The 15,439-nt window shown below is 45.4% G+C and overlaps 2 protein-coding genes across 2 annotated transcripts; one reads left to right on the plus strand and one right to left on the minus strand.

Moving 5' to 3' along the window:
- Positions 1-945: 945 nt before the first annotated feature.
- Positions 946-4,528, plus strand: LOC106821033 (deoxycytidylate deaminase-like; the record flags this gene model as incomplete). Its single annotated transcript, XM_014825669.1, is given in 4 exon segments — positions 946-1,048; positions 2,193-2,328; positions 2,640-2,853; positions 3,442-4,528. Coding segments are annotated over 4 exon segments (568 nt in total), but the record flags the coding sequence as incomplete, so codon positions are not given.
- A 194-nt stretch (positions 4,529-4,722) lies between these two features.
- LOC106821046 (protein Shroom2-like) lies at positions 4,723-12,045 on the minus strand. The gene is made up of 5 exons (XM_014825682.1): positions 11,439-12,045; positions 9,908-10,957; positions 9,253-9,397; positions 7,449-7,721; positions 4,723-7,190 (listed from the first exon to the last, which is right to left on the minus strand). The coding sequence occupies exons 1-5, from the start codon at positions 11,543-11,545 to the stop codon at positions 6,939-6,941; spliced, it is 1,827 nt and encodes a 608-aa protein (XP_014681168.1). The 5' UTR covers positions 11,546-12,045; the 3' UTR covers positions 4,723-6,938.
- Positions 12,046-15,439: the final 3,394 nt, after the last annotated feature.

A 15,439-nucleotide genomic window follows, 5' to 3' on the forward strand; every position in this document is an offset into this window, starting at 1 on the left:
ATTGCGTATTGATAGAGTGATAACCTTTACGGTTAACGTAGTCCTTCTCAACTGCTTTACGCGGCCCTTGAATTCTAATATGCGTGCAGTCTACCCAACCGATCACGCCAGGAAACCCGACGAATGCGATGATACTATGAAAGTTAGCTTTGCACATTGCTACTTCCTCTTGAGCTGTCGGCCATTTGATCAACCGGCCTTAATGTAATCCAACTAGTGCATCGGTAACGGCTGCGATGGCTTGACACACGGTGGATTTACTCACTCCAAAACTGTCTGCTATTACCTGTTGAAATGCACCAATCGCAAAGCAAAGGGTGGGGCCATTAACAGCACCCAGTGTTTGGGTACTGGCATCCCTCTCTGCGAGTATATCTTTGGCAACTCATCACCAATAAGTCCAAACAATCTTTCAAGACCCTGCCGCGAAAACCTATATCTGTCGTACAATTCGCGATCAGTCATGATGTTGAAGTGGTCGTCGTGTTTGCGATATTCTTTTTGTTTTTCGGGAACTGGGGCGTTAAAAAGGTAAAAATCAGCCATTTTTAACCCTGAGTTAAGAGTTAATCCAGGTTCGAACCAGAGTTAAATTTTAACTCTGAGTTAGGCATATTTAACTCAGAGTTAAAGTTAATCCACGACTGTGAAACGGAATTTAACTCTGAGTTAAGAGTTAATCCACGACTGTGGAACCGGGTCCTGGGGATCAAGTCTGGCGCCCCTACTGTAATTTTTCGGAAATGTCCTACCCTGGTTAAACGTGTTTTCTGCCACCAAGTAAACGATGACATTTAAAATGCTTTCGTTAAACGCCATAGAGATGTAACTTCACTACAGTACATGCAAGGCATCAATTATTGGTCTGAGACCTTATCTAATGCCTAGCTAAATACAACTTACAACCTAAATACAAGTATGGTGATGTTCTTCGGTTTATTTCAGGAAACAGTATCCAAGGAAAAGAACCGAGTATATTGAGTGGCCAGACTATTTCATGGCAGTGGCCTTCCTTTCAGCACAAAGAAGTAAAGACCCAAGTACACAGGTAGGTACAGTGAAACCCCGATTTTACGTGCCACGATATAACGCAATGAGTTATTGGACCTTTTTTTTTACGAAGTGGCTATATGCCCGGCAGCCGGGCACAGTCTTCGATTTCTTAAATGCCCGGCAGTTTTTAATTTTCGGTGATTTCTCAAGTAAACAGTGTACTACGTGATCCAAAGTATTCTACATTTGTTTAGAAATGTCAAGCAATTTTTGTTAGAGCTGTATATTCGAACTAGCCCAATTCTCCTAGCTTCGGATCACTGAGCGAACGAACTCGCAATCGACACTTATAAAATATCCGACGGCTGCCGGGCACGGTCTTCGATTTCCTAAATGCCCGGCAGTTTTTAATTTTCGGTGATTTCTCAAGTAAACAGGAGGGTTAGGGTGCCGGCTGCCGGGCATATAGCCACAGCGTTTTTTTTATCTTTCAGGAACTGAAAATTTTTTTGGTGAGTTAAGGTCGAAGCGACGATTGTCTATAGATCGAGCTACTAAATGAGTTTACATGACTTGTTGCAGTGTGTGTGTGTGTGTGTTGTGTACATGACTGTATGCATTGTTTTATTCACATTGTTCGCTTTACTAAAAGCTAATTTGTGTTGACATGTAGGATGTTAGGTCAACATTGGGTCAGTTTATACGCTTATTTTCTTGAACCCCGATTTAGCGCGACCCGCTTGTTTCGCGATGACATTTTATGGACTTTAACGATCGCGTTATAATAGGGCCACGCTAAATCTGCAGGCTGTGGCTTTATCCTCTTTAACATAACTGCTGGCTTTATTGTGCACTATAGCACTATAGTGTAAACTGCATTGCGATGATAACATTAAAAGCTGCATGTTAGTGCCTGTATGTGTATCAGTTCTAAAATGAATAATTTGTCTATTATCTATCAGGTTGTCAGAATTTTCTTTGAAATCTAATGTGCTCAAAATCGTTTATAGTGTACAAACTACCAGGAAAATGCTATTGATGTTTTGCTTTTTACAGTTAATGTGTTAGACATGGAAGTACTGGGTAGAGTAATAGTATCTAATCTAAAGCTATGAAGTCACTACCTGCTAAATTGGTTGAAACATTTACGTGAGGAAAGATCCATCTGGTATATAAGGACAATGACCTTATTTGTCTAGGTTGGCGCGTGCATCGTTAACCCTGATAACAAGATTGTTGGAATCGGATACAACGGCATGCCAAATGGCTGCCCGGACGATGATTTACCCTGGGGCAAAGACAGTGAAGACTGGCTTGATAGGAAATATCCATATGGTATGTACGTGCACACTGCACACAGACAATTAGTTATGAAGCCTTTCCCTGTACGTGCCGTAGCTGTCTCATTTGTAAAGTTAAAAGCGAGATTTTTTTATGGTAATATTGCACACGTTTGTAGACTATTCTTCGTATGAGTATGTTGACTCATTATTAGTTAGTTCATTATTGCCAACATTTCTCATTTAATGAACAAGATACAATGAAGCAAATCTTCATTATCATAACAATAATAATAATAATAATAATCGTTAATAATGTGATGTGCGTACGCGTAATAATAATAATTATTGATGTGATGCATGCAGTGTGCCACGCAGAGATGAATGCGATCATGAATAAAAACTCTGCGGATGTGAAGGGCTGCACGATGTACGTCGCCATGTTCCCGTGTAACGAGTGTGCGAAGCTCATCATCCAAGCCGGAATCCGCGATGTCGTCTACTACTCCGACAAGAACCGCTGCAAGCCGGAGTACGTCGCATCACAGAGGCTGTTCACGATGACCGGAGTCACGGTCAGGTAAGGCGTGGTGCGTCCAGGTAACGCTTCCCTCGTTAGCGCCAGGTGTGAGACCATGATTCGTTAAAAGGGTTACTACACTAGAGTCACGTTCAATGATAGTATAGACGGATATAATTTGACGTTATTAAATATAATAATGCAGAATGGATGGGTATTACGTTCAGGTAAGGCGTGGCGTGTTCAGGTAATGTTTTCCTCGTTAGCCCCAGGTATGAGGCTGCGATTCGATTAAGTGAGGCATGGCAAAGATAAAACTGCATGCGGGTGAAATCGAAGTAGGGTCTCTTGTCTGTATTGGTGCGAAAAGAGCTGCTGGGACTAATGTAAACTATTGCCAACTATATTAACTAATATTTGAGCTGATTTGCTACAGTTGTCACTAGTGTGCACCCTTGTACTGCGGGGTAGTGCTGTTAGATTTGTTCAGCATCTTTTTCTGGCACAAAAGGAGTTGGGAACCAATCTACTAACCAGTCGGTGCAACATGTCAGGTTGTAGGTGACAGTTGGAGCACTGCTTCCATGTTCTTCCCTAGTTTTCTCCAGGTGGTCACCTCACGTTTTGCTTTTGTGTTCTCGGATTCAGGCAATACAAGCCTTCCCGGAATAGGATCGTTATCGATTTTTCTGACATTGATGCTCAGTGTATGGCAGCTGTGCACCAGGAGGTGGATGGCAGAGACAACAATGACGTAAGTTGAAACCACTTTGTCGCTTTGTCAGGCGAAAATGTGAACTAATATTAGGATACACGTTCCACATCGCCTCTTTTGAGTGCGTCATTAATAGGATGCATCTATCCTGATATCAGCCCATACTGATACAATCTCCACATGAAGTGCTTCTAGAAAAATATCGTCGCCTATTGCTACAGCTCAACCTGATGTATCACTTTGTTAACACTTACATTCTTTTGGCAATCTGTGTCCATTGTATGAGTTTAGCAGTTGTGTAAATATTGCCAGATCTGATATGCTTGTATGTCGGAGAATTGATAATAGGAATTCTGAAGTGGGATGAAACATTTGCAAATGGTGCTTTAGGAAAGAGTACACAGTGCTAGATTTAACAATGTCCCGATACAAAAACGAACAACTTCATGAATTATAACAACAATCCTGCCAGCGGACTATGGTTATTGGTTGTTTTGGAATCTGGTTGGCGATTGAGATTGCCATATGGTTAACGTTTACCTCTATGTCTTTTCATTTATCACAAATGACTAGGTAAAACCTAGTGCTAATGAATTTTCTTTTATCTGTTAAATTGTTTTTCTACCATGATGCAAAAAAACATCTAATTTGTGCATTTTGTTTATGTAAAACAGTAAGAATATAATTAAATTTAAACAAGGCATGTTGCCTTCTTTATTGTTGTACTAATTAACTTCATTCATCTAACTCGATTTTGTATATTATATATGTATCATTCTTGTGGTGTTATCATTGTGTTATTCTTGTGGTGTATGTTGTATATTCTAGGAAATTGATGGAATTGTTTGTTTACTGCTAGATGAAGTGAAAAGGGAAAACTTCCTCCCTAGATGGCGCTGTACCCTTATTTTTGAAATTGTACATACTAGCAATGCAGATGGTGTCGTACCCGAGGTAGTTTTGGGTTGTTTAGTATTATGTTTATATTTTTATACGAGGTATGTTTAGGGTTAGGGTTAGGGTACACTTCTGTAGTACAAGTCTGGTACACTTTGTGTATACATATATGTACCTCAGGTACATATCTGTAGTACCTGATACGACAACGACCCCTTCAGCACTAGTAATAATTATTGAATTTCACAAACAAAAAGTTGGTTAGGTCTCTCACGAAATTAGAGAGAATATTCGAAAAAAATTTGAAAGCCTTTATGTAGCTTATCATACAGTATCTTTGTTGTTTGTTTTCAACTTATCTATTATGGTGAGATGAAGGTTGGAGAGTGCACATAACCTGCCAGGCATGTACAGTAATGAAATTATGAATGGCATAAAAATGTATTTCTTTTACTGGTGCTCATATTTTAGGATTGTTTGAACTATCAACTAATTTCAAATGTAACATCTAGTAATTTGAACGAAATTCGCTGCAAATAGATTACGCATGTGTGATTGATATCGTATTATTGCTAGGTTACAGTTAATGACATTCAAACACACTGAGTACCAGTACTTATTACCAGCAGCCAGATATCATGATATGCTGTTGAGAACTGTCCTGGCCTATTTATGTTCCTAGATTATTAGATGTTTACAAGAACATTCACTCTGACCAATGGTATACCTCTTATACATGGCTAAAAAATTGTACGGCTGTTGCCTTCACGTATATATTTTACTAAAAGGTTCTGTAAATAAACGATTTGTGTACACACGTTTACAAACGTCTTACATTCGTGGAGTACTGAGTGTTCTTATACGTTTGCTCCAATTTGCATAGAATAAATATGGTTTCTTTGTTTTTAACAGTATACATTTTATTTTGCATGGATATAACAAACGGTCCGGAATACAAAACCATGTGCTTAATGTTAAATGTATTTCTGACTGAATCACTAAACAAATGCAATGTACAATTATTGTATATTTGTAAACTGATTTCATAACTTTTATACTACGACGTAATCAATGTTGTCACGTTAGAGAATTTGTAAAAAAATGTGATAGCTCTGATCATTCTCATACGAATCTACACCTCCAAATATTCAGTGCCAGATTAAATGCACGACTCTTTTCTGCTACTCACTTTTCCATAATATAATATCCTATTCAAGCTGCTAGTGTAGAACATGCCTAGACAGCGAAGCATGGGTGTCACACAGCTAGTACATACAAACTTAAATCCGCAACATGCACAAACAAGCAGTAGAACTAAATTATCGGAGAAGTTTGAGAAGAACCGTCTAGTAGAGAAGAAACTAAAAAAATAAAGTTCTAAATGCACGTATTAAGTCAGGGGGTGGCTACGATGCGTAGGAACATGAATATAACACTAAACAAAAATTATCCACTCACATTGGGACTGTATACAGTGTGGCTGGGTGCTGAGACAATGAAGACTGCAGTAGCTGCAGTTTTAACACAATCTACACCAACGAACCCACTTTTATCATGAATATAAACCAAAACATAATCTCCCATGGCAACGGAAGCAGAGAGCAGTCTCTGCTTGATTACCGCGGTCAGATACGCTGATATGTCTATTTGGTTGTTGTTTTCCATCTGGCTTGATAACAAAATATCAATATGCACGTAGTAGTGCTGTGTTTTCAATGGCGTTCACTCCCCTTGCACTGCAAACACCATGATTAAATAATAATAAAAAATATAAATCGAACGTTTTCTGCTCATATAAACAAACACCTTACAACGTATGATTAAAAAAAACCAATAACTGGTCACACCTCGAATATTTACAATGGAAATTTTGTACAGTTATCCCTAGCAATCAACGCACGTACGCAAAACGGTTTAAACAGTCATCAAGCGATTAAACGTATACCTAATGCAAAACCTCGATACCGTTTAATCATGGGATTCATACAGCAGGTTTAGGCACAACTACATGCGCGCGCGTTAAAATACACCAGTAATCACGTACACGCGTTTCTCCTCTTAACATGGCATTCATTTGTATTAGCATCGTATGTTCCGGAAGCATCGGCTGCTACATAGCTACATCTTCCGTTAGTCAATTAACATCGGTACTTACCACTATCTGTTGGCCGCAGCCAATCACTGACTGTTACATTGTGCAGTGCATACCATAGCGAATCACCACTAGTGTTGCAATCCTGAGGGGGACACTCACCAACCATAGGGCGTCTGACTAGACAGTGCCAACGTCGCGAGCACGCGTACACGCTAGTTCTCTTCTTAAATAAATTATGAGCAATTCTTTCACGAAATTTTTCGTATATCCCGTCTCTGTCATCGACAAATCACAGTCGCAGCAGCCGCCACCATCGATCACAGATCACCATCGATCGCTGATAACCATTGATCTCTTGTAACCATTGATCATTCATGGTCACCATCGATCACGATTGATCATCCGTGATCATTCGTGGTCACTGTCGATCATCCGTGGTCACCACTGGCCGGCCATCAGCGCTGCCAGCTGCTCCTCCCCCAGCTTGATCTTGTCATCTAGTTCTCGTGAATCGATGATCATCTTGGACTTCATGCGTACGTAGTGTTCATAATCGGAGAACTCGTCCTGGGTGAGGCAGTGCTGCAGAGCGTCGGAGAGGCTGCGGCTGCGGCGGTCGATGGCTTCCTTCAACCTCAGCGCCTCGTCGTACTGAGAGCTCAGCTTGTCTCGCTTCTCCATGAGAGCCGCCTACAGGAGAGAGAGAGAGAGGAGGGGGGTTATTATCGCAGATATGTGAGGAGAGAGAGAGGGAGAGGGGGCTGGGGAGAGAGAGGGAGGGGCTGGGAGAGAGAGAGGGGGGCTGGGGGAGAGAGAGGGCGGTGGGAGAGAGAGAGGAGGGGAAGGAGAGAGAGAGGGGGGCTGGGGAGAGGAGAGAGGGGGGGAAGCGGAGAGAGAGAGGGGAGGAAAGAGACGACAGACAGAGAGAGGGAGGGAGCCTTCACTCACCTTCTCCTCGTTGTCAGCGTCGTGCGGTAGGTTTGTGAGAGCGTTCTCGGCGCGTGCCAGCCTCCCGCTCAGTCCCAGCAGAAGGTTGAGAATCTTGTCCAGCTCATCAACGTACATCTTGTACTTGTCGACGTGGTGTGGCTTCGCAGCTTTCTCCACGCAGCAGGTGACGAGCGCGCCCACGGCCTCGTTAGCCGTCAGCTCGCTCTGCATCAGCTGCTGCTCGTCCCGCACGATCTTCAGCTTCCGAGTGATGCTGGTGATCAGCTGCTCCTGTAAGGATGAGACGACGGTAACCGTGACGACGATGGCTTCACCGATGGGGGGTGAGTGTGTTTGTATGTGGGGTAGGAGGTTGTTGGTTGTTGGGCAGGGCGTAGCAACGAGGTGTGGACTTTACTTATTATTGTTATTATACTTATTATTATTATTATACTTGTATTATTATGTTTACTTGTCCCAACTTCACATATTACGAGGGGAGTGTCAGTCGTTTGGCTTTATACTTGTTAAAATGTAATTGAATATAATTGAAAATTAAACTTGTTATTGGCTGATAAACAATATAGTCACCTGTTGTTAATTACTCCTGATAATATACTACAAATGACATTTAGTTATTGGAAGAGAAAGATTATTTTTCCTACATTGCATGTGGAACTTTTGAATACTGAATTCAGACACAGTAAGCCAGCACAAATCCCCACTACGAAATTATCTAAAAGCAGTTTATAGCTTTGACATGATTCACCAGAGAACAGATATTAAGGCCAAGTACATATCCTCCGTATATTTAGGATTTTCATGACAGGTTATGGACTAGTGTTTGACTATTTCCCGTTCAGACAACACAATGTACATAGAGAATTTTGTGTGTGGGGGGTTTTACATTGGTTTACGATCAGGTGCACGAATTCAAGGCATGCCGTACAGTACAGGTACAGATCTGAGTCATGGTCAATACAACAAACAACTGAAAACAGCAGGATGTGCAGTAAACCAGCGAGCACGCTCCGGTCGCAGGTTCCTGCTACCTAGTGCGGGCGTGGGTGTGTGTGCGTGCGCGCGCGCGTGTGTGTGTGTGTGTGTTGTATGGGCGTGTGTGCATGCGTGCGTGTTTGTGTGTGTATGTGTCTTACCTACGAGCGAGTTTGTAATGTAGGTCACGGGATGCACGTTAAACCTGCTAGCTAGCTAGCTTGCTGGCCATGCACGATTAAACTTGTCACTATAATGTTCCACGCTAGTCGGGCAAAACACTAAGTGGGAATTCGTTTTCCTTCGACCGGATGAATGGAAGGACCCTTCCATGCATGGGGCGGCGGTACCGCACGTTAGTCAGAACAGATTTTATGCGACATTCATATTTCACGATTGTTCTTCTTCGAACATGCATTTTACAGTATGCGCTACAAATTTACCGTGCTTTTGGGTGGAAGGTGGATATTACGATTATTTTATCATGTGCAGTAGCATTTACAGGTAAACATGATGACCACAATTTCCATACACTTGTAGCATATGCTTTACAGATGTCGTGTTTAGGAGCTATGCTACTATAATAGGGAGCTAGTTTCAATGTGACATAGTATTTATTACATTAGTGGTTTCTATTACTGTCATTACGAACAAAAGAGATACACACTTTTTGTCATCCCTTTTACAATAATCAGAACAATATCAACAGCATAATATAATATATCATAATACATGTATATGTATTATAATCATATTAGCTCTTGATAATATCTCCATAACATGCACAAACTGTCGCGGAACTTTGATATTTGCAACACGCACGCACCTTTTTGGTTGTGATCTCTGCATCGTCGATGGGCTGCATGCTGTTCTGTAGAGATTTCTCAGAGTTCATTCGTGTCATCAGCTTCGCTTTAGGTTCTGAGGTTTGGTAGTAAGCTGACAGTGGAAGTTGAGAAGAACTACTCGTCCTAAAAATACATACATACACACATAAGCATCATTCCGCACAGTTCGCGTTTTACACTGCAGCTAATGTTCATACCAAACCAGAAAAAAATCAAAACGCCATCGACTACTAGGGAAGATAATTAATTAAAACGGGATGCTCTTCTTAGAAATCATCTTGGGCTATAAAAATCGTCGCCAGTCGTTCATTCATAAAACGCGGCGAGGCAGTTACAAGAACATCGAATTAAGTGTAATTACCGAAACTTGTTCTTTCTAGTAAAAAAAAGAGGAATTTTGTACAAAGCTGTACCTGTACTAAGGGTGACAGTTTACATTCAGCTGCAACCATTCTCAATCTAAAATCATCTCAACTCATCTCTAGCATCGAAACAATCGACTCAGTCGCGACGCTATGTGACAAGTGAACATGCAATGTCTACGATGGTAAATCGAACCGTCGCACGATCGTGACACTACATGACAAGTGAACGGTTACGACGGCGGCGGCAGCGACAGCAGCGCACACTCACGTCAGGGTTGTCTTCGCCAACTTCTGTCCCTCGCCGGCCGTGAACGACTTGCTGGTCGTCAGCCGCTGCTGCTGCTGCTGCTGCTGCTGCTGCTGCTGCTGCTGCTGCTGCTGCCGCGTGCGCGGCATCACGTCAAACATCCCCGCGATGTAATCAGACATCGACCTGTCCTCCGCGTCCGTCCGCAGGATGCTAGACAGCTTCCTGTCGAGCGTGTGACTCGCGATCTCGTTCGACAGCGCCCGTAGATGGCGCTCCTCCTCCGACGGTCGCCGCTGCTGCTGCGTTGCCGTCGGCGACGGACTCTCTGACCGCGCGCGCCACCGCGGCGCCTCCCCTCCGTCCATCCCCGGCGGAGACAGCAGGCGAGGGTCCGGCGGGGTTCTGCCTCCGCTGCTGCCGTTAACGAGCGGCTGGTTCGTGTAGAGCTTGAGCCGGATGTCCGGCCGCAGCCTCGTCTTCGTCGTTGCCGTGGGCGACGCGCGACCCGGGTCGCAGGGCGGTGGCGACGACATGCTGCCCGGCGAGTCCGTTCCCGTCGTCGACGACTCCTGTCCGGATTCGTCGGAGACGACGACGAGGAGGTCCGGGATGCGGTCGCTGCGCGCGCGCCGGTACGCCCGCGTCGTCATCGCCGCCGCGTGCTCCCTCACGTCCGGGAGGGCGCCACTGCTGCGCGTGCGCGCGTACGACGGGTAGCCGCTGAACGACTCCGCGCGCCGGTCGCCAGGGGGCGCCGCCACCGTCGTCGACGCCTTCTCGAAGTTTGCGACGGTGGCGCTGACCGAAGTGTGTTCGATCTCCTCGTTAGCGCAGTTGACGTGCGTTGGCCGCTCGCCCGAGTCACTGCTGAATATCACCGTGGCTCCCGCCTTACCCACGCGCGCTCGCGTCACCCCGCCACCGCCGTCCTCCGTCAGAGAGGGCGCCAGCGGCAGCGGCGGCGACGGCTCGGGGAACAGCGACGGGTAGCTGCGGTGGTAGTTGCCGTAGAAACCGAATCTTCCCGGCTGTTTCTTGTGGGACATGTAGGAGCTGCTGCTAGAGTACCTGTATGTAGAAGGGAGACACACGCGTGTTAGTCCCTCAGGTTTACGCTTAGTTGTGGACGATCGCTGAAGTAATATTTCATGCTGCACAAACGTCAAAATCATCGTTCTACGAAACGTGCAATATAAGGACATATACCAGGACTTATACACATTTCACAGCGTGTTTTTCTCTCAAGCATTTCCTCTTAACTATTTTAGTGACATTAAAAAACCCAGGTCTAACATTATAGTCATGGCGTATAGACAATATTGTTAATTCAGGCACTGCTCTATTAGACCCCACTGCAGCTGGTTTCACAGACAATACCAGTACGAAATATTTATTATATCAAGAGCTAATAATACTTAGCTATTATTGGCTCTTGATTATATATATATAACAGTAATTATAATTAATAGTAATTAACAGTAATTAATCAAGGTGCACTCTGTTGTTATTCACTTCACGACCAATCCCTCGCGCGGCGGCAATCACTCACGTTCTGTGTGCCATGTGGATCGGCGATAGAGGGCGCTGCGTCTCCGCGCCGCCGATCGCTGCGAGCACGGTGGGCGGGGGAGGGGGAGGAAGCTCCTCCTCCATCATGTCCTCCTCGTCCGAGTCCGGCGGGGGAGGGGGCGGGGGCAGCGGGAGGTCCGGGCTCGAACACTCGCTCTCCCGATCGCAGCTGCCTCCGTCGTCGTCCACGGCAACCGTCAGACGATACCTGTCCGCCTCTAACGAGTCCTCGCCTCGCGGCTGCTCCGAGATGCTGCTGCTCGCGTCAGACGAGCTCGCGTAACCATGGTTACTCAGCAGCAGACGCGCGGACGCGGGCGACACGGCGTCGTCGCGGTAACCGTTGCCGACGGCGGCGGCGACCTCGGGGTGCCACTCATCACCGATGCGAGTGAATTCTCCCGACTTGCGAAATTCGATGTGCCGGGAGTAGGGCGCCTCTAGCGGTCTCGCTGCGGACTTCGCGTTGGTCTGACCGTCGGACACTGCCTCTGCTGCTGCGGGCGGCGGGGGAGGTGAGGATGGCTTCTTGTCGAGAGCAAAAGCTCGGTGAACGTCCGCCGCCTGACTATACTGCTTGATGAAGCTGTGAACAGAAAAATAAATGCCGATCAGATAAAATGGAAAGAAAACATGGAAGACAAAATCAACGATTCAAATCGGACGAGTGTTTGTAGTTGCAATGAACAGTGATGGTGGCAAATGATATTAGAGTGTTATGCAAGAGAATGAATCCATAAATAAAAAATACTATGATATATAACGATACCAAAAGAATAATCAACAACAGCGTACGATAACACTCAATCCCTCCTTCGTTGTTCAGTGTCATAAATGCTCTATGCTATTAATGTGTGGATATGTAGGATGTGTGAGCCTCCTCCCCCCCCCCCTTCTCCCATCCCCCCTCATAAGCATTAGGATTACTGCGTGACGTCAACAACGACAACCTGGGATCGGTGTCACCTGGTGACAAACATCCTGCGACATCATCGTCATATCCTGTCACGTGCTCGACACATGCTCTCACCGCGTGCCGTGTACGACCGCCGATGATGATTATTGTCACCATGGCAACCACGCAGCAGCGAGAGGCTCAGTGGTTAGCGAGCACAGGGGAGTGATATTAATTGTGGAGTGATCATGATACCTCGCCCAAAAGCTAATGACGTGAAAGGTCTCTGACTACCGATATGAAATCACGCTTGATGTGCCCAAAACTAATGTGTAATATAGTGCCACTGGACAGTGAGTCTTTTATACGATATAACTAAACAGCTTCGACCTTAATCTCATGATAGAGGTCGACCCAGAATCAAACCGACTCGCAGCAACTGATTGAAATCGATCACATAAGGAACGCCCTCGGGCGTTCATCTTCTTACAACCTGCTCACTAATTCGCCGATTAGAAAACCCGTTGATAGAATTCGTAAGTGAATGTGTGACCTATAAAATATCATCTACGTGTGTGTGCGTGCGTATGTGTGCGTGCGTGCGTAACACTGCGTATGTGTGCGCGCGTGCGTATGTGTGCACGCGTGCGTATGTGTGCGCGCGTGCGTGCGTGTGCGTGTACCTACTACCTACCTATACGTACAAATAAAGCGTTTTTTGCCAGAAGCACTAGCGGGTAACTGCAAGGATATTATATATAGGTGGTCAGCTCGGATAGCTGACACGTCGATAGTGTAGTATGGCGGAATCTCACGCGAGCGGGATCGAGACGATGCAATCAGAAACATAAAGCGCGCGGTACGAGAACAAATCTCAGTGACGGCACAGATGTTGACATGAGAGTTGAGAAGTTGAGACCGGCACTTAACCCCGCCCTTCTGAATGCGCACACCCTCATAGCGGGAGCTCATCTAATAACATGACGCACACCATGTGGCAATAATCACCGTCTTGGCTATGAAAGAGAGATAGCGAGGGCGGAAGATAGAGAGTGAGAGGGAGACAGAGAGAGAAAGAAAGAGAAAAAAAAGAGATGGAGAGAGAGAAAGAGAGAGGCGGGGAGAGAGAGAGACGCATACAGAGAGAAAGAGAAAGCAAGAGTGAGAGAGGCGGGGAGAGCGAGACAGAGAGAAGTAGAGAGCGAGAGAGACAAAAAGAGACAGAAAGACAAGCGAGATAGAGAAAGAGGGTAATGCGGGAGCGTTTGACGGGATACAGACGTTGTGTTAAGGGAGAGGGTGGCAGGGAGAGGTAGCGGAGAGAGGGTGGCAGGGAGACGGTGGCAGGGAGAGGGTGGCAGGGAGAGGGTGGCAGGGAGACGGTTGGCAGGGAGAGGGTGGCAAGGGAGAGTGGCAGGGCAGAGGGTGGCAGGGAGAGGGTGGCAGGGAGACGGTGGCAGAGAGAGGGTGGCAGGGAGACGGTGGCAGGGAGAAGGTGGCGGGGAGAGGGTGGCAGGGAGACGGTGGCAGGGAGAGGTGGTCGCCATATTTACATTCGGGATGCAGCCAGCTGCCATATCCGTCACGAACATTCCGTACTAGTGTGTGGATCGGCACATGCAGTAAAAACAAACACTTTATACAAGCAGGCAGCATTATTACGCTCATCGTTAAAGTTCACTCCCTATAGCCGCCGCTGCTGCTGCTGTCGTTAATTCCTTACGGGGGTTCTACAGCAGAGAGAGAGGAATCCCGCAGAGAAAGAAGCCCTATGTATACTAATAGTGCACGCGGTCATTGTGGGTATTCTTCTTCATGATTTACAATTATTTTACATTGAAAATACATTACTTCACCACACCTACTCTGAAAATCTCTGTGCTCTATGATATCGTAACATCTCTACAGGTATAGGTCACAGGCATAGACCTATGACTTGAGTTTCTTGCCCAATTCCTCCTCACAACTGCAGACGGTAACTGTACGATTACCACACGCGGCAAACCAACACCTAGAATATTTCTAGTACGGAACGGCCCGTAGAATCCTTCAGCCTCACAGCAAAATCTTAGATAACCTCTCTTCTCTCTTCTTTCGCACTCTCTCTCTCTCTCTCTCTCTCTCTCACTCTCTCCTTCCCTCTCTCCCTCTCCTTCTTTCTCTCTCCCCCTCTCCTTCCCCTTCTCCCTCTTTCTCCCTCGTTCTCGCGCGCGCGCTCTCTTAGACTCTCTACGAACTTTTTGTATTTCATGTTAACTACGTCTCACTGAGGCTTTACATTTAAATGCTAAAACACATTATCATAGACAACATAGAAGGCATGAATGCACGCCGCCGTCGTTGCTTCACGCATGCTCAGTTTCACTATGTTATGGTATTTTAAACTATTTTTAACAGTAAGGGTAAAACGCTGGATGCCAAAAAAGCAATGAATTTGCTAAACAAAACTAATTTTCCCAAGTTTCCGTCGGTTGTCGTGTACCGCCGATCGATGTTTTGTATAAATTCTGTGAAGACTTCTCTTCGCCGGTATTAGCAGCTGCATCCCCCCAAGAACAGTTTTCCAGAATATTTCGATATGAACGACGTAAAAACAGGACGCCTGCACGTTGATCACTAACGACATTCATGATTACAATCACATCGCATCACATCGCAAGTGTCATAATATAGTCACTCCTGTCTATATTATTATATAACTCCTGTCTATATTATTATATAACTCCTGTCTACATTATTATCTATTATCCTATCTCATCATACACTCACACCTGATCACAGCCCATCGCATCACATTACATACAACGCATTTTCTAGTAGGTAAAGAAAGCGTAGCTGCAAATAACATACCCGCAGAATGTTTCTAGGCATTCGCACATGGTGAGCTCGCATGGAGACATACACAGCAATGAACAACAAACCCTGCTTTAGAGAGAGAGAGAGGGGGAGAGGGGGAGGGAGATAGGGAAGACAAAGAGAGAGACATAGAGAGAGGGGGGTGAGAGATTGGTGAGAGAAGAGGGGGGAGAGGGGTTGAGAAAGAAAGAAAGAAAGAGAGAGGGAGAGAACGAGGGAAAATAGAGAGA

The sequence above is a fragment of the Priapulus caudatus genome, unplaced genomic scaffold (assembly GCF_000485595.1).
Source record: "Priapulus caudatus unplaced genomic scaffold, Priapulus_caudatus-5.0.1 Scaffold56, whole genome shotgun sequence".
NCBI lineage: Eukaryota > Metazoa > Priapulida > Priapulimorpha > Priapulimorphida > Priapulidae > Priapulus > Priapulus caudatus.

Coding starts and splice junctions, on each gene's coding strand:
- LOC106821046 (XM_014825682.1), bottom strand. CDS start 11,545: ATGATGGAGGAGGAGCTTCCTCCCCCTCCCCCGCCCACCGTGCTCGCA. Junction 10,958..11,438: donor ATCCACATGGCACACAGAAC/GTGAGTGATTGC, acceptor TTCTACATACAG/GTACTCTAGCAGCAGCTCCT. Junction 7,191..7,448: donor ACGCTGACAACGAGGAGAAG/GTGAGTGAAGGC, acceptor TCTCTCCTGTAG/GCGGCTCTCATGGAGAAGCG.